We start from the raw sequence: 17,651 nt of genomic DNA on the forward strand, positions 1-17,651 counted from the left end.
GTATCTTATGGAGGAAGGTGAAAAAATTGTTTTTTCCTGTTTTTCTTAAAATAGAAACAAAAACATACATAAAAAATGATATTGAAGAATGATGTCATCATTTTGAAACAGAACGCATGACATGGACGTCAAAACCAGATGTGATGAGAAGATAGTGATGTCGTGAGACAGGAAATTACATCATTACAAAATAAAAGCTCTAGTTTCTTTGGGAAAATTCTGTGGAATCTTCACCTCAAACATAAAAAACTAAAACTTTCACTCTTACGATTCATTTAAATCTTGAAGCTTCATCTCAGTGAACATTAGTGTTAAATGATGAATTTCATTTTTCACTAAGTAAGAAACATAGATTTAACTAAACCGATATAAAACAGATTTTTGATCTAAAACTCTTTTACAGGAGACATAACACTTCATGCTAACATGCTAATGAGTTGAAGGTTGTGATCCAGCAGAGGAAGTAACAGGAAATGACAGGTGGGAACTGTACAGTGACATCACACCGGTAAAGAAAGGGTTCTTCCTGCATCACGAGGCGGTCGCCTCATCTCCTGACGAAACTCTAGTACAGTGGAAATCACGTTTGTCCCAAATTCATCACTTTAAGGGGTTGATTACTATAAAAGAATTGTGTAGCTTCTGTATTAGTAGTCTTTTTGACTCAAAAAAACACACACACACACACACACACACTAAAAACTGTGAAATAACTTTTCATGGTCCAAACATGTACGAAAAGACGCAGCTGTGCTGCCTGGTTTCTGCCCCGGGCCTGTTACACCCCCCCCCCGCCTACGTTTCTGGGAGGAAAAACCTTGAAATAATTCGTCGCCAAACTTCTGACTAAAACCTGCGGGATGGTTAGGGTTTGAGAGTGGTCTGGCCGTAAACCATGGCAACATTAAAAGTCTCATCGTCTGCCTGGGTGGGGGCGGGGTCTCAGAACTCGACCTTGCAGGCGGGGAAAGTCTCCTCCTGCATCGCCACAGTGCTGTTGCTGCCCAGCACGGTGATTGACAGCTCCCTCTGCCGGTCGTGAGTTTCCTGGTACCATTCGTGCATTGCCAGCGAATCAAATGTCGGGATCAGAGTCACCTGTGGACAGTAGAGTAACGGACCAATCAGGGATTAGATAATGAGAAGGTGAACGACAAACATGACGTCAGCTTTTTCACCGACCTGGACCTCAGCCCAGTTGCTCTTCCCCTCCAGCAGCGAGTCCAGGATTCTTCTCATTGCCGCCTCCTTCAAAGGATCGTCTCCGCTGATGATGTAATACGAGGAGCGAATGCGTTTGAACAACTCTACGTCCACGGTGGAGGAGGCACCGCTGGACGGGAGGTAGGCCAGGTCCACGTAGATCGCAGAACCCTCAGAACCCTCAGAGACTCTCGGAGCTAAAACCAGCAAGAACAAGTGAGATTCTACAGATACCACTTCGTATAACGGTCACCAGAAGGAGCTGTGACACATCTAGAGTTTTTCATGAAGCTGACAGAGACGTGTTTAAGAACATGTTTAAAAACGTTTTCTGTGGTTAAAGGCATTTTCAGAATGTGTTTCAGGAAGTTTTTCACAACATTTTCAGAACGTGTTACAGAACAATAAAAAATGTATATTTCTACCATTATCTCATTATTTTCCGGCTGATGCCTACCTGACGATGGAGGTTTTAAAGTTCCAATTCTTGATCCACCAAGTGAATTTCTCGATGATGACTTGGCGTCAAGGCTGGTCATCATCTTCAATGACCCCGAGGAGCTGCCGACCTTGAACTTTCCGTTCTGGGCTGTGGCTCCTCCAGATGTTAACTTCTGGGTCAAACCTGATGGTTTCTTGGTCTTCGCAGCTGAACTCTTCAGACTCTTGTTCGATGCATCAGCCTGTGCGTCTGCCATGCAGGCTCCAGGCTGGGGGGGTAATGGTGGCAGATCTTTGATTATGGCTGGTGGCAGGTCATGGGAGGAAGGTCGTCCCTCCTGGTGGATGTACTGCAGACTGTGATGATCCTGAGGATGACTGGAAGGAAAATGGTCACTGGCATCGTCATCAGAGTCGATGTCTGCGGTGATGGACGGACAGTCCTCTGTGCCGGGGGGGATGTCAGAATCTGTGATCGTCAGCGCAGAGTCGCTGGTTGATGTGGGAGGAGTTTCCTGGCTGAAGGCTGAAGGACATTGGCTGCGGTCCTGGTCCTGAGACTCATTGTTGTTGTCGGACATGTTTAGTGAAACAGCGGAGTTGACGTGCTGCTGATGGTTCTCTGGACTCCTGGGATGTTGAAACTCACAAGGTGAAACCAGACACAGATCAACATCATGTGGAACATCTGAGGGGAGGTCGGAAATCCTGTGAATGCGCTCCTCTAATCCATTTCCATGATGGGACGATCTCATCCCTGTGTTGGAGTCTAAGTCATTGACATGTCCATTGGCGTCTACTCTGTCTCCCATGGATCCTTTGGGTGACGCAGTAGTAGGTGGCGCCACAGGCATGGACATCATCGTAAGAGATGAGTCTGGCATCACGTCCCTGAAAGGACTGAGGGTCAGGAGGCTGGAGGTTTCCAGAACGTCCCTCAGGGAGTCTGATGTCCGACCAGAACTGAAGCCAAGACTGGACTCTCTCGCCACAAGGCAGCGGTGCTCACCCACACACTGAGCGTCTTCTTCAGGTGACGGATGGAACGCAGTCGAAGTGATATCAAAGTTTACACCGAGATTACTCTTTGGTGTTTTGGCAAGAGACAAAAGCGCAGCAGGCATTTCCTCGTCTATCGCCATACAGCGAAACATTTCGGGACTCTCGACAGTTGACGTCTGACTTCCTTTGGCCTTCACGCCATCAGAACTCATGTTCTTTAAACCGACATTTGCATTGTCATCTTCCAGTTGAAGTCTTTCAAATTCAGCAGTCATGTCCTCAGGTGTTGACACCTTGGAGCGATCAGCCTCTATCTGGTTTGAATCTGGTTTAGTCTTTGTCCCTTTGTTCAACGTGTCTTTCTTTGGAATGGGCACGTCTTTCTTCTGAGTCTTACCTGAAGGTTTTTTTGGTTCAGTTGCTGTTGCTAAAGCTCCACTTCCTGTTTTTTTCACATCTTTAGCGACTAGTCTTGTAATTTTCTTCTCCTCTGTCTTTACGCCCCTCTTACTGTCTTTCTTTGGTTCAGGTCTAATGTCTTTCTTTGGTTTGAAACTCAGACTTTCCTTCCTTTTTACTTCCTTTTTCTCCTCTTTTAACACCACATCTTTCTTGGGAGCAATCTTCTCAGCAGTTTTCAGTGGCTTTAATTTGACATCTCCATCCTTCACTTTAGTTTTTTCTTCTCCATCCATCTTGTCTTTGTGGGCAGGGTCACCTGCTGCCTTCGGCTTCATTTTAACCTCATGTTTTTTTACCTCTACTCGTCCAAGCTTGTCTTTCTGTAAGGCACTACTGGGTCTGACGTCTTTAGAACTGGACTTAAGGCTTTCACGACTCTCTGCTCTTTTTGGTTGTTTTTCAGTTTTGAGTGTGTCGAGATCTTTCAAACACACTGTTGGATGTTTGAGGAAATCCAGATGTTTGAGTTTTTCGAGTCCATCCAGGATTTTGTTCTGTGGCGTGCACCCTGGGAAAAGGACACGGATGATCTTCTCCTGAGGACTGGATGGATGCCACACCAGCAGAGCACAGATGGAAACGAGGCACGTTAGAGGAAGATTTGAGCTCTTTACATTCGATCCACTGTTTGGCCAAATCTGCATTAAATCTTCAAGTTCTTTGCTTCCATTGACAGGATTCAGAGTGTAGAGCTCCAAACGGCCGACTCCCATCTTCTGAAACAAAATGACTGGTTCTATTATGGGTCCGTTAAACCGACTGAGAGGTTCAGGTTTGATCGCCAATCTCTGCAAGTACTGACACGTGAGTGCCACCTGGTCACAGCTCCGCAGCTCACTGGGATCATCCTGAATAGACTTGACTCTGTCAGGAACGTTGAGGAAAACCACACCGATCTCAGGAGAGATGAGATTTTTTATCCCGTCCTCTTCAGTCTGAGATCCAAACTCGTTCACCTGCTCAGCCACTTTCCTCAGCAGGAGACTGTTGAGTCCAGGGAGATTGTCGACACCGATGTGGGTCAGGAGCACAGAGTCGATTCTGTCCAGGTGTCGAACCAGTTTCCAGAAGCAGGAGCGGGGGTCCGAGCCGCCATTCACCAGAACATTAAAACCATTGATGGCAAAGAAGGCAGAGTCCCCCCTCCCACCAGGGAAGATGTAGCAGCAGGGTCGAGAGAGTTTCAGGAAGCCGACGGTGCTCGGCGGCTCCAGGAGGTCAAAGGGCGACTCAGGCTCCAGCGACTCAGAGAGATACTCTGTGAACTCCTGCAGACCCTCCATCTGAGGGAGGACAAGGGGAGGGTTGACCTGGATGTTCATGAAGTCTTGAAGGTTGTGTTTCTCTGAAAAAGACTCCGTCCATAGACCTTGGTTTGGACAGCAGAGCGTGAGACTGGCCTTCACCTCTGTGTCTGACGAGTTTAACAATTCTGTAACCTTTGAAAACACAAAAAAAATACTTGTTCAACAAGCAGAATCAAATATTATGCAATACTTTTTAAATGTTAAAACCAGTTATAAACAAACCTTAGTGACAACTAGAAAAAAAAGGATTAATTAAAAGGAATTTGTGCCTGAGACACAACGACAGTGTGACAGCTTCTCACCTCATCATCAGTGAAGATGTGGACAATGTCGTTAAGAGAGAAGCAGCCTTTCTGCAACACGATGTCTCCACTCTGTTCCACGCACTGACCGACCACAACCAACAGTTTGTGTCGAGACGAATCACAGATCAGCCGTCGGACCTGAACCAACAGGAAACACATTCATAAGTTCTCAGAGCTGCAGCTCCGGAGGTTTTCATTATGACAGATTCTGAGTGTGACGCTGAACAACAGCGTCCTTTCACATTTCAGCTCATGTGACCTACTACAGGAAATTAAGTTTTATTTTTGCTTTTGTTTCCGCTCGGTTCCCACCTCAGAGAGGACGAAGTCACGAACTGGATTCACCACGACCTGAATGTCCAGGACGTCTCCACGGTGACGCAGCGTCCTTTGACCTGCAGCAACAAGACACATGAGACACAAGTGTGTCCTCAGGCTGCTCAGCAGAGTCTCAGCTGACTGTGTTTATCTCACACACACACACAGTGTGAATGATTATGTCATTGTGACGTCTGTGTTTTAATATTTCAGTTTGCCGTCAACAGAAACAACATGAACAGTAAACAAACATCTTCCCTGATGTCATCTCTACTTCCTGTTTATGAAAATGTTCCAAGTGAACATAAAAAGTTGAAAGATGAGGAATACATTTTATTGTGAAAGGGTGCAGTGTTTCTCTTCCTCTCACCTGGGACATGTTGTGACATGAAGGCCGAGTGTCTGGACACAAAGAGTTTCAACTGCTGATCCACAACGGACACGTCCAGATCGACACACCAACACCTCACACCTGACACACACACACAGTAATACGTTTCATGACCTGTTTCCTCCTCAACAAACAGGAAGCTGAAGATATTTGATGACATCACTTCCTCTTTTAACTTCACCAACAGACTGACAGAAGAGAGGGTGGAGATGAAGAGGAGTTAGAGGAGGAGGAAGGATTCAACTGAAGAGTCTGACACATCATTTAAAATTATATTTAAAAGACAACTTATACCGAGTGTTAAACAAGTTTTAACATCGCTTCAACAGGTTTAGATGACTTTAATGTTGTTTCACACTGTTTCATGTTGTTTAATGTTGTTAAACAGTATTTCTTCATTGTTTAACATAGTTTAAAGTTGTTTAACGGTGTTTATCGTTGTTTAAGTGGTTTAACAGTTTAAAGTTGTTGAACATAGTTTAAAGTTGTTTAACGGTGTTTAAGTTGTTGAACATAGTTTAAAGTTGTTTAACATAGTTTAAAGTTGTTTAACGGTGTTTAAGTTGTTGAACATAGTTTAAAGTTGTTTAACGGTGTTTATCGTTGTTTAACATAGTTTAAAGTTGTTTAACATAGTTTAAAGTTGTTTAACGGTGTTTAAGTTGTTGAACATAGTTTAAAGTTGTTTAACATAGTTTAAAGTTGTTGAACATAGTTTAAAGTTGTTTAACATAGTTTAAAGTTGTTGAACATAGTTTAAAGTTGTTTAACGGTGTTTAAGTTGTTGAACATAGTTTAAAGTTGTTGAACATAGTTTAAAGTTGTTGAACATAGTTTAAAGTTGTTGAACATAGTTTAAAGTTGTTGAACATAGTTTAAAGTTGTTGAACGGTGTTTAAGTTGTTGAACATAGTTTAAAGTTGTTGAACATAGTTTAAAGTTGTTTAACGGTGTTTAAGTTGTTGAACATAGTTTAAAGTTGTTTAACGGTGTTTATCGTTGTTTAACATAGTTTAAAGTTGTTGAACATAGTTTAAAGTTGTTTAACGGTGTTTAAGTTGTTGAACATAGTTTAAAGTTGTTTAACATAGTTTAAAGTTGTTTAACGGTGTTTAAGTTGTTGAACATAGTTTAAAGTTGTTTAACGGTGTTTAAGTTGTTGAACATAGTTTAAAGTTGTTTAACGGTGTTTAAGTTGTTGAACATAGTTTAAAGTTGTTTAACGGTGTTTAAGTTGTTGAACATAGTTTAAAGTTGTTTAACGGTGTTTAAGTTGTTGAACATAGTTTAAAGTTGTTGAACATAGTTTAAAGTTGTTGAACATAGTTTAAAGTTGTTTAACGGTGTTTAAGTTGTTTAACATAGTTTAAAGTTGTTGAACATAGTTTAAAGTTGTTTAACGGTGTTTAAGTTGTTGAACATAGTTTAACGGTTTTCAGTTTCCCGGACGCGGATGTAAAACCCGGGGTGGAACCCGACGGACGAACCGCTTGAAAGCAGCAGCTGCTGTTTACCGGTTTCATTGTGAAAGGCCCCCCGACTTCCCGCCTTGTGGACCGGGCAGCAGGCACCTCGGTGTCCGGTCCGCGGCTCCGGTACCGGACACTTTAGCACAACTCACCCGAGTCGATCTGCCGCAGCAGCCGCTCCAGCAGCCCGGAGGACCGCAGCGCTCCCACCACCACCAGCACCGAGTAGTCCGCCGCAGGCCCCGAGGAACCGGGGGAAGAACCGGGGGAAGAACCGGGTCCGACGCTCCGCTCCGCCGCCGCCATCATGGCATGGACTGTCCACTGATGACGTCAGCGGGACGCTCCCACGGGGCCCCGCCCACCTGAAATCAGAGGCGGGAAACATGATAACTGACATAGAAATGGACCAATAGGAGAGAAGAACTGAGCAGGCCAGTGAATTACTATTGGTCCTTGTGTGTTGGGGGGTGGGACCTCCAGGACGCCTTCACGTCCACTGAGGAGCATCTGTGTGAGCGGTGTTCAGGTCCAGTCTGTATTTTACTAGTTTACATGTTGAGAAGTATATAAATATAAATGTTTAATAAGAGGGACACTTGAATATAATCTGATAACCTGCCGGCGCATGAATTCATATTTTTAACTCGACTGAGGATCCAGACCTTTTTTCTCATGTTGCCATGGTGAATCCACTTATCTGCGCTCCATTTATTTTGATATGCTCGTGCACGTGCTTGTCTCAGGTATAATTGAACTAATTGTTATCAGGTTAAAAGTCAGTTTGTTAAACCTGATTTCTGAAACAGTCCCAGTTACCACTTTGTGTTCCATACATGTAGAAATTGTTTCATAAATAAAACTTTTGTCAAATATAATTTGTAATATACTGGAGCTGTTCTGTGTTTTTTTTTAAATATATTTACACTATGATTTATTTTAGTTCTGTCATAAATATGTTTATAAAAACTATATAAATTCAAAATCAAAGATGATATATTTATACAACTGCTAAAAAAAATTAAGGGAACACTTACGTCACAGTATAACATCAAGTCAGTTAAACTTCAGATATCAATCTGTCCATTTAGGAAGCACAAGTGATAATGAATCAGTTTAACTGCTTTGGTGCAAATTAAAGTAACAACAGGTGCAATGGAGAAGCAAAATCAAGAGAAACCCCAAAAAGGGAATGGTTTTACATGTGCTGGCCACAGACAGCTGCGCTCTCTTTATATTTCCTGACAAATTCTTCTTTACTTTTGTGTTCTGCTCGTTGTCACTACTGGTAACATGAGGCGCTACCTGCAGCACCATCAGGGTGCACAGGTAGTCCAGCTCCTCCAGGAGGACACATACATACGTGTGGTCACAAGAAGGTTTTTGTCTCCCAGCACAATCTCAAGAGTCTGGAGGAGACACTAGTAGACGTTACACCATCAGAAACCAGGATACTGGCAGTTACACCTGGAGAGCTGGACATGGCCGTAGAAGGGCATCAACCCAGCAGCAGGACCGGTATCTGCTCCTTTTCTGAGGAGGAACAGGAGGAGCACTGCCAGAGCCCTACAAAACGACCTCCAGCAGGCTACAAGTGTGCATGCTTCTGACCAACCTGTCAGAAACAGACTCCATGAGGAGGCCTGAGGGCCCAATGACCTCTAGTGGGACCTGTGCTCACAGCCCAGCACCATGCAGCTCGAATGGTATTTGCCAGAGAACGCCAGAATTGGCAGGTCCGTCATTGGAGTCCCGTTCTCTTCACAGATGAGAGCCAGTTCACACTAAGCACATGTGACAGGCGTGAAAGAGCCTGGTGAAGCTGTTGTGAATGTTATGCTGCTGTAACATCATCCAGCATGACCGGTTTGGTGGAGGGTCAGTGATGGTCTGGGGAGGCAGATCCTTGGAGGGTCACACAGACCTCCATGTCATAGCCAATGGTTCCCTGACTACTGTTAGGTACTGGGATGAAATCCTTAGAGAGATTGCCAGACCTTAATCTGGTGCAGTGGAACCCCGGGTTCCACCTGGTGCAGGACAATGCCTGGCCTCATGTGGCCAGAGTGTGTCGGCAGTTCCTTGATGACGAAGGCATTGATACCATTGACTGGCCCTCTCGTTCCTCTGACCTAAATCCAATTGAGCACCAATGGGCTGTTATGTATCGGTGCATCAGACCCCGCCAAGTACCACCACAGACAGTCCAGGAGCTCACTGATGCCCTGATCCAGGTCTGGGAGGAGATCCTTCAGGACACCATCTGCAGACTCATCAGGAGCATCATGTCCAGACGTTGTCGGGTGTGCATACAGGCACTTGGGGGCCACACACAGTACTGAGTCACATGATGAGTTCTCGTGATGAAATTCACGCAAGTTGGATCAGCCTGTGATTTCAGTTTTTTGGATTTTTCGGTATGATTTTGAATCCAGCCCTCAATGGGTTAATGATTTTAGTTTCCATTGACCGTTGTTACATCATTTTGTTTTCAACAAATTATAGAATGTTCATCAGTAAAGTTTTTCTAATTGAATAATTCGTTCATCAAGATCTGATGTGTTATTTACAGTGTCCCCAAATTTTTTTGAGCAGTTGTATATAGTGTCTCACATGGGCAGTGGGTTCACGGCATTTCCCACAGTTCGATGAGCACCTGAACGCAGCTCGTACTTCCTCCAAAATGGCGGCTCCGGAGTTCTGCGGCTTCTTCTTGGAGAAAAAGAAACGGTTCTGTAAAATGATGGTGAGCCGAGGAAGAAGGTTCTGTGGAGAACATGCGACCATGGTGAGAACATGACTGTTTACATGGAGAGAACATGTGACTATGGAGAGAACATGACTGTTTACATGGAGAGAACATGCGACTATGGAGAGAACATGACTGTTTACATGGAGAGAACATGCGACTATGGAGAGAACATGACTGTTTACATGGAGAGAACATGTGACTATGGAGAGAACATGACTGTTTACATGGAGAGAACATGCGACTATGGAGAGAACATGACTGTTTACATGGAGAGAACATGTGACTATGGAGAGAACATGACTGTTTACATGGAGAGAACATGTGACTATGGAGAGAACATGACTGTTTACATGGAGAGAACATGCGACTATGGAGAGAACATGACTGTTTACATGGAGAGAACATGCGACTATGGAGAGAACATGACTGTTTACATGGAGAGAACATGTGACTATGGAGAGAACATGACTGTTTACATGGAGAGAACATGCGACTATGGAGAGAACATGACTGTTTACATGGAGAGAACATGCGACTATGGAGAGAACATGACTGTTTACATGGAGAGAACATGCGACTATGGATAGAACATGACTGTTTACATGGAGAGAACATGTGACTATGGAGAGAACATGACTGTTTACATGGAGAGAACATGCGACTATGGAGAGAACATGACTGTTTACATGGAGAGAACATGTGACTATGGAGAGAACATGACTGTTTACATGGAGAGAACATGTGACTATGGGAGAGAACATGACTGTTTACATGGAAGAGAAACATGTGACTATGGATAGAACATGACTGTTTACATGGAGAGAACATGTGGACTATGGATAGAACATGACGTTTACATGGAGAGAACATGTGGACTATGGAGAGAACATGACTGTTTACATGGAGAGAACATGCGACCATGGTGAGAACATGACTGTTTACATGGAGAGAACGTGTGACTATGGAGAGAACATGACTGTTTACATGGAGAGAACATGTGACTATGGAGAGAACATGACTGTTTACATGGAGAGAACATGTGACTATGGAGAGAACATGACTGTTTACATGGAGAGAACGTGTGACTATGGAGAGAACATGACTGTTTACATGGAGAGAACGTGTGACTATGGAGAGAACATGACTGTTTACATGGAGAGAACGTGTGACTATGGAGAGAACATGACTGTTTACATGGACATGATTAAATCTACATGTTTCATATCAAAAAGATTAAATCTGTGTGATTGGATAGTGAGCAGGGGGCGGAGCTTATACAGACACCGAGCTAACTGCTGCTCGGAGCAGCGTTGAGCTGCAGCGGAAGTTGCCATGGCAGCAGACCTCAGGTTAAACCTGACCTCCGTAGTACTGGTTAGCCACAAAGTTACTCCTGAACTTACCCTGATGACCAGTAACCTCGCTTCGTAGTAAAGACCCCGGATATGAACATGAGTCATGCGTGTGGCCAACTGTCATGTTTCCTGTTTTCAGGAGGAAGGAAGCAGCAGCAGAAGAATTGTGTGTCCTCTTGACCCCAAACAGTGAGTACAACTGGTGGATCAGGTTGTTCATCACATGATTTATCACTGATAGATAAACAACAAAATGAATACAATAAATTCAGTTTTATTATCATTTGTTTTGTTTCTACTGTGTGTGTGTGTGTGTGTTCAGTACTGTGAGTGAAGACAAACTGGACAAACACCTGAAGAAGTGTAACTCCAGAGAAAAAGAAAAACCTGTGAGTCTGAACTTGTTCATTTCTGTCTGAAGTTAAAGGTCGGGGGTGTTTAATGTGTTCAATGCTCCTCAGGTTTATTATGTCGCGAACATAAACGCTGGATCAGCTGATGGAGACGAGTGTCAGCAGCAGGTAACATGTGATCAGCTGATCAACTCACTCAACAACCATGCAAATTGTGTTGCTCATGCTAACAATTCTGTGTCAGGTGAGTCTGAGTGAACGTAGCAGGACGGAGTTACACTCTCTGCTGGACAAACTGAGGACTGCAGTCACAGGTGAGCTGCTGCTTCTCCTCTACCTGACAGGTCTACCTTCAGGTGATGGAGTTAAACACTCATGGAGATTCGGTCTCTCTCCACAGTCTCATGTCATCACTGTTGTTGTAGATCTGCAGTGTAACGTGGAGGACAACGTTATGTGTCATCCTGTCCTCCAGGGGGAGCTTAATAACCCAAAGAATGGAGACTCCGCCCATAAACACCTGAAACAGCAGGTACAGAAAAATTTAACTCACCTGAATCACATTCTCCTTCAAGAGGCAGAGATGGATCAGGTCCCGTCTAACCTGTCAGGTTTGTCCAGTCTTCTATTTTAGGTCACCTAGAGGAGCTGGGACTTCTGGGAGGGGGGCGCTGCTTTGTGGAGTTTGGGGCAGGTCGAGGGAAACTGTCTCACTGGATCCACGAAGCCCTGAAGACCTGCGAAGACCTGCAGCTGCTGCTGGTGGAGCGCTGCAGCACCCGCTTCAAGGCATGAAGCAACCTTACAACTCCAGACCATCGGCTTCAGACTTACTGCATCCAGATTCAAAATTTTAACTTCCTGAGTCCAGATTCACTGACTCTCGATTCTAAATTTCACTCCAAAATCCAAATTCTCCACACTAACCCCTAACTGCTAACTGTACTTAATTCCTGACTCCAAACTATCCAAAACTAGACTGCTTGAATCAAGAATCACTGACTCCAGACTCCCAGAGTCCAAACTCCAGATTCTCCAGACCAACCCAATCACCAATCACTTTAGATTCCTAGCTCCTTGACTCCAGGCTCCTGGACTCAAAATAACTCAACCTGGTCTCTGTTCTGCTTTAGGTGGACGGGAAACATCAGGATGTTGGAGTTCAGTTTGAGAGGCTGCAGGTTGACATTCAACATCTGGATTTAAGTAAGAGACAAACATCCACAGACCCTGATGGTTTTAGATCTGAATCCATATGTTCATGGTCTTCTGTCCTGACTCTGTGGACGTTTCCAGGTAAAGTTCCTCTGCTCAGGAAGAAAAATCTCCCATTAGTCGGAGTCGGCAAACACCTGTGTGGAGCAGCGACAGGTGAGAACAATCTGCTTCACTGTCTGAGCTCAGCTCTGTCAGCCGTGTCCACAGGTTTGACCTGATCTGAATTCAGAAACCGCTGCTCCTTGATGGTGCAGGTAAAGGTCCTGGGAGCACAGTACGCTTGACAACACTGACCTGAGACCATATGGTTTTGACATGACACTAACTGATCTGCCTTGCCAGTTGCAGCTGAACATTAACAGGTTTCTGTCTCAGATCTGGCTCTGCGCTGTTTGTTGGACACACCAGGACTGAGAGAGGAGACTGAACCACCACCAAAACGCCTCAAAACCTCAGAACCAGCTGCTGGTCCAGACACAGGTTCCGTCTTTAATGATACAGGACTAGTTTCTGATCCTGGTCCTGTCTCTGGTGCTGTCCTTGGCCTGGCAGTGGCGCTGTGCTGTCACCATCGCTGTGAGTGGCGCCACTACGTGGGTCAGCAGTTCTTCTTGCAACGAGGACTCGGAGCTTCAGAGTTCTCCGCTTTCTGTCGAATTTCCAGCTGGGCCACATGTGGACTCAGACCGACCAATCAGGATGCAACCAAACCGGGAGGAGACGAGGAGGAGCACGAAGCAGCAGAGGAGACAGATGCTGTGAACGGGTAACTCTTTAAACTCAGACCCCTTCAGGTGGTCACAGCAGCAGTGTGTCAGTGTAAAGATACATCAGCCATCCAATCAGAGAGAAGTACTGTTAGTAAGTGTTCAAGAGCAGCACCAACACGTGACTGGTCCAAAACCAAGAACCTCACTCAATCAATCCACTGGGGCGGGGTTATCTAGTTACCAACTTAAACCTTTTAACAGCCGTTTTTTAAATGTGTAAATGTTTATTCAGCATTAGGATGCTTGGATTTAAGTCACAAAGACAGAAGAACATGGACGACGTTAGCGTTCATACAGTGATGAGGGATGATGTAGCGCCATCGCGGCTCTTTAGCCTGTGGCGCAGAACTAGCAACTTGGTTCATGTTGGTGTAAAGAGGCTATGAACAGAATGTGAAACGTTTGTCCTGAGGGGGGCACTAGAGGGCAGGAACAGATCAGTAACATTTAATGATAACCAATTCTGTGTCTCTGCAGGTTTTTGTCGGCAGCTGAACGAGAGCAGGTCGGTCGACTCTGTAAACTTCTTATCGACAGCGGCAGAGTTCACTTCCTCACAACTAAAGGATTCAACAGCAAACTGAGTCGATACGCAGACGCTCATGTGACCCTGGAGAACGTTTTACTGACCGCCGTACCCTCCCTACGTCCTCTGTCCTGAGGTCGGGTTCAGGGATTGAGTTTGATTCCCAGTTTAAAATTTTCAGTCATATAAAATGAAGATCGAGACATTTTAAAATGTCACCTTGAAACTTTTTTGAGAAATGAGACTTACATGTTTTTGTGAAATCATGAGACTGAGTTTAATGTTTGATAAAGTTTCTGTTCAATAATTTTCAGTTTCCTGTTTATGCGTTTTGACACATCACAGGATCACAGCAGGAGAAGGTGAAAGTTCATTACTATAATGACGTGTCAGCAGAGTTGACTCTTTCAGCTCTCATCGTGACAATAAAACGTTGTTTTGATTTAACAAGCTGCAGCAGAAGAAGCTCAGCGACGCATCAGGTCTGAAGAATCATCTGCAATATTCAGAAAAGAAACTATTAGTTATTCATCAGTTAATTATTAGGGATTTATAATCAAATATTTTATAGTAAAACATCCTGATGAGTATTTTTACCATTAAGAATATGATTGATTATAAATTAAATATTCATTTTAGTGTCATGTGTATCAATTACTGTTATTGTTAATAGTTTTAGTCATATTGAAGTTATTTAATTTTAACTGAAGGTGTTTTCGGAACTTTCAGCTGTTTCTCCCGAGCTTCTTCAGTAAATTAACTGACTGAAAAACACAGGAAAAGAAGTTTTGAGTTTTAACAGAAGAAAACAGAAACACATTTTTATAAATGACTCGTACACACCTGCTTTTAACGTGTGTGTTTTTCATTTAAACTGTAGCAACAACAACAACAGAAGTGGTTTGTTCTGTAAACAAATTAACACATTTTGATTTGTTCTTCTTGCTGCTTCCCGCCCTGCGGTGCATCTTTGCGAGAAGAAATGATGTACGTATTTATTTGGATACATGAAGTAAGATCCAATCACAAGACACAAGTGCGGCCACATTTTAACGGCAGGTGTGAACACACGCACTCTGAGCTGTCCACTTATGACTGGATCACAAAAATGTTGACTCTTTGACTGTTGTTGACCCGTGTTGACTCTGACTCCTCCATGCACACACAAGTTAGTCATGGAGTTCCACAAGGTTCTGTCATTGGACTGATACTCTTCGCCTTTTATATGTGGTGGTTGAGAGTCGAGCGAGTGCGGTGAAGTGTTGGTACTAACGGTTGATGCGGTGCATGTTGAGCACAGCGTACGACCTCTTCCTGGCCTCCTGGATGTAAATCTTCATGAACTCTCGTCCAAACATCTCTCTGTCATCATCATCTTCATCATCCTCAGCCTTCATCTTCCTGCATGGCAGCGTCACGTCCAGAGTCAGAGGGTTGTCCCGGAAGTTAACAAACCTGCTCAGAAACAAATACAAAAGACATACGGAGAAGACCGAGAGGTTTATACTGAACATGAAGGAAAATTCAATTCAATTTTATTTGTATAGCGCAAAATCACAATATACATTATCTCAAGGCTCTTTACATAGAAGGTCAAGACCTTAACATTTTTAATAGAGAAGCCCACAGTTCCCACAATGAGCAGCACTTTGGCGACTGTGGACCTGAGGTTGGACATGTTTGTGGACAGACTGACCTTAGGTTGGACATGTCATCCATCAGAGGGGGGATGTCTCTCAGTCTGTTGCTGCTGAGGACCAGCGTGTCCAGACTGGACATTCTGCTGATGTTTTCTGGGAGTTTCTCGATCTCGTTCCTCTGGAGCCACATTGTGTGCAGCTTCTCCATCCTGAACACAGACATATCTCACTGTTGATTGGCTGATGTCTGAAGGGGCGGGGCTCAGAAGGTTTGTCCCACCTGTGTATGTCTTCAGGTAAGTGCTGCAGTCGGTTTCCACCCATATCGAGCCACTCGAGCGCTGGAAGTCCAATGATACAGTCTGGAATGGAGGTGAAGAGGTTCATTGACAGGTCCAGGTGCTGCAGCTTCTTCAGGTTCCTGAACTACAGAGAACAAAACAGATCTTAGGTCAGCTAGATCAGAACCTGTCAGGAGCAGGAGTCAATTTGAGCCTGAAACTGGTTTACGTTAGTGCTGGTTCAGGTTTTGGTTCGTACCTGGTCTGGCAGGTGGTCCACGTCCCGGTTCATGGCAAGTTCCAGTTTCTCCAGATTTTCACAGCAGCTCAGCTCTTCGGGAACAAACTGAACTCTGTTGTAGCTCAGCAGCAGCTCTCGAAGCCGGATCAGCTTTCCTGAGACCAGAACCAGGACACCAGAAGAATCAACACACTGACACCTGTGGCTAAACCTTGGCTTCATCTATGACGACGGAGGGGTGTCTGTAGAGGACGTGGGGGTCGGACTGACCGATCTGTTTGGGGATCTCTGTGATCCCGTTACGGGACAGATCAAGAATCAGAAGGTTCTGGAAACTAGATATGAAGTGAGGGATCTTCTGCAGTCCAGTCCGGTGGATCTGCCACTCCTGGACCTGACTGAGCTGGACCAAACAGTCTGGCAAAGACTAGAAGAATAAGAAGTATGAGAAACACATCAGTTATCTGCAGTCCTGGGGCCAGAACAGATCAATCTAGCATCTGTTCCGTGTGCCGGTACCTTCCACTCCTCCTGCTCGATTCGGAGAATCAGTCGTCCATCTTCTGTCTGCAGCTTCTGTTTGAGTCGAGCCAGAACCGCCCGGTCCTCCCAGACACCCACGAGCAAACTGGACCACAAACATCCAGAGACACGAACAACAAACATCATGAACAACAAACATCAAGAGACACGAACTTTGACCCTTGTTGTGAAATATGAGGCTCTGCTGTCAGTCAAGCTGTCCATGTCTGTGATTGGTCATACGCAGTAAACTCCGCCACGTTCATGTGAGTTGACAACCAGCGTCAAGTGACCACTTAGCCTGACAGTGATTGGTAGGTTAAGTTCAGCTGGATAACAGACAGATATCCTGGATATGTTGAATTCAGGCCTCAGGAGTCCACATAGTCACAAATCATCCTCTATTTCTTCACCAATAAAAAAGATCTCATATGAGTGGGTGGAGTCTGACCTTCCAGTGACTCCGCCCCTGGCCGTCCTCCATCTGTGCTCCTCCTCCTTCCTCCCCCTGATCCTCCCCTCCCACAGAGCCTTAATGGAGCTGACCGAGACGCACGCAGACACGCCCATCATGATGACGTCAAAGGTTTACAGGTGAGATGACCTCTGACCTCGTCTTCTAGCTGAACACCCTGTTACACATTGTTTATGACGTTAAATCACATCCGAGAAAACTATTTGATCAACTTGACGTTCATTATTTAATAGTATCATCTTTGATGATGTAAAGATAAATCATGTACGACAAAGACCAAAAAAGTAGTAAAGTAGTATTCACTTACTGTAGTTTAGCAGTATTGTAGCACAGAGGTATTGTAGTATTTAGATATTGTAGTTTTGTTGTAGTATTGTAGTATCAGTTCTCACCTGATGGGACCGAAACAGTAGAAACATAAGAAACAGAAACAGTTGTCCTCCATGTTGTGTCCTCTCTGCTGAAATCTGACCTCAGACCTGTGATGATAATTTTAGCTTTCAGGTCAAATGACCCCGCCTACAGTCACGTGACTCCGCCCACAGTCACATGACTTCTTCATTGCGTGACCACGCCCACAGTCACATGACTGGAGCATCACGTCCAGACGTTGTCAGGAG

The 17,651-nt window shown here is 44.6% G+C and overlaps 3 protein-coding genes across 5 annotated transcripts; 1 reads left to right on the forward strand and 2 right to left on the reverse strand.

Annotated features, from left to right (window-relative positions):
* Positions 1 to 784: 784 nt before the first annotated feature.
* map1sa (microtubule-associated protein 1Sa) lies at positions 785 to 7,258 on the reverse strand. 2 transcript variants are annotated; one of them, XM_034582254.1, is made up of 8 exons: positions 7,051 to 7,256; positions 5,409 to 5,510; positions 5,033 to 5,115; positions 4,718 to 4,858; positions 2,193 to 4,547; positions 1,661 to 2,159; positions 1,183 to 1,400; positions 785 to 1,098 (listed from the first exon to the last, which is right to left on the reverse strand). In XM_034582254.1, the coding sequence occupies exons 1-8, from the start codon at positions 7,205 to 7,207 to the stop codon at positions 943 to 945; spliced, it is 3,711 nt and encodes a 1,236-aa protein (XP_034438145.1). In that variant the 5' UTR covers positions 7,208 to 7,256; the 3' UTR covers positions 785 to 942. The 2 variants fall into 2 exon arrangements, with proteins under 2 accessions (XP_034438145.1, XP_034438144.1); XM_034582253.1 differs by having other exon boundaries at positions 1,661 to 4,547; positions 7,051 to 7,258.
* Positions 7,259 to 9,537: 2,279 nt separating this feature from the next.
* On the forward strand, positions 9,538 to 14,098 carry trmt13 (tRNA methyltransferase 13 homolog). Its single transcript, XM_034582289.1, has 11 exons — positions 9,538 to 9,686; positions 11,145 to 11,194; positions 11,328 to 11,394; positions 11,467 to 11,526; positions 11,603 to 11,672; positions 11,784 to 11,890; positions 11,980 to 12,147; positions 12,492 to 12,564; positions 12,655 to 12,729; positions 12,952 to 13,342; positions 13,824 to 14,098. The coding sequence occupies exons 1-11, from the start codon at positions 9,582 to 9,584 to the stop codon at positions 14,005 to 14,007; spliced, it is 1,350 nt and encodes a 449-aa protein (XP_034438180.1). The 5' UTR covers positions 9,538 to 9,581; the 3' UTR covers positions 14,008 to 14,098.
* Positions 14,099 to 14,124: 26 nt separating this feature from the next.
* On the reverse strand, positions 14,125 to 17,557 carry lrrc39 (leucine rich repeat containing 39). 2 transcript variants are annotated; one of them, XM_034582307.1, is made up of 9 exons: positions 17,424 to 17,557; positions 17,008 to 17,188; positions 16,554 to 16,662; positions 16,305 to 16,461; positions 16,053 to 16,189; positions 15,793 to 15,938; positions 15,569 to 15,721; positions 15,146 to 15,327; positions 14,125 to 14,368 (listed from the first exon to the last, which is right to left on the reverse strand). In XM_034582307.1, the coding sequence occupies exons 2-9, from the start codon at positions 17,127 to 17,129 to the stop codon at positions 14,340 to 14,342; spliced, it is 1,035 nt and encodes a 344-aa protein (XP_034438198.1). In that variant the 5' UTR covers positions 17,130 to 17,188; positions 17,424 to 17,557; the 3' UTR covers positions 14,125 to 14,339. The 2 variants fall into 2 exon arrangements, with proteins under 2 accessions (XP_034438198.1, XP_034438199.1); XM_034582308.1 differs by lacking the exon at positions 14,125 to 14,368 and adding an exon at positions 15,015 to 15,069 and having other exon boundaries at positions 15,120 to 15,327.
* Between the last annotated feature and the right edge of the window lie 94 nt (positions 17,558 to 17,651).

Source organism: Hippoglossus hippoglossus, chromosome 4, assembly GCF_009819705.1.
Source record: "Hippoglossus hippoglossus isolate fHipHip1 chromosome 4, fHipHip1.pri, whole genome shotgun sequence".
Classification (NCBI taxonomy): domain Eukaryota; kingdom Metazoa; phylum Chordata; class Actinopteri; order Pleuronectiformes; family Pleuronectidae; genus Hippoglossus; species Hippoglossus hippoglossus.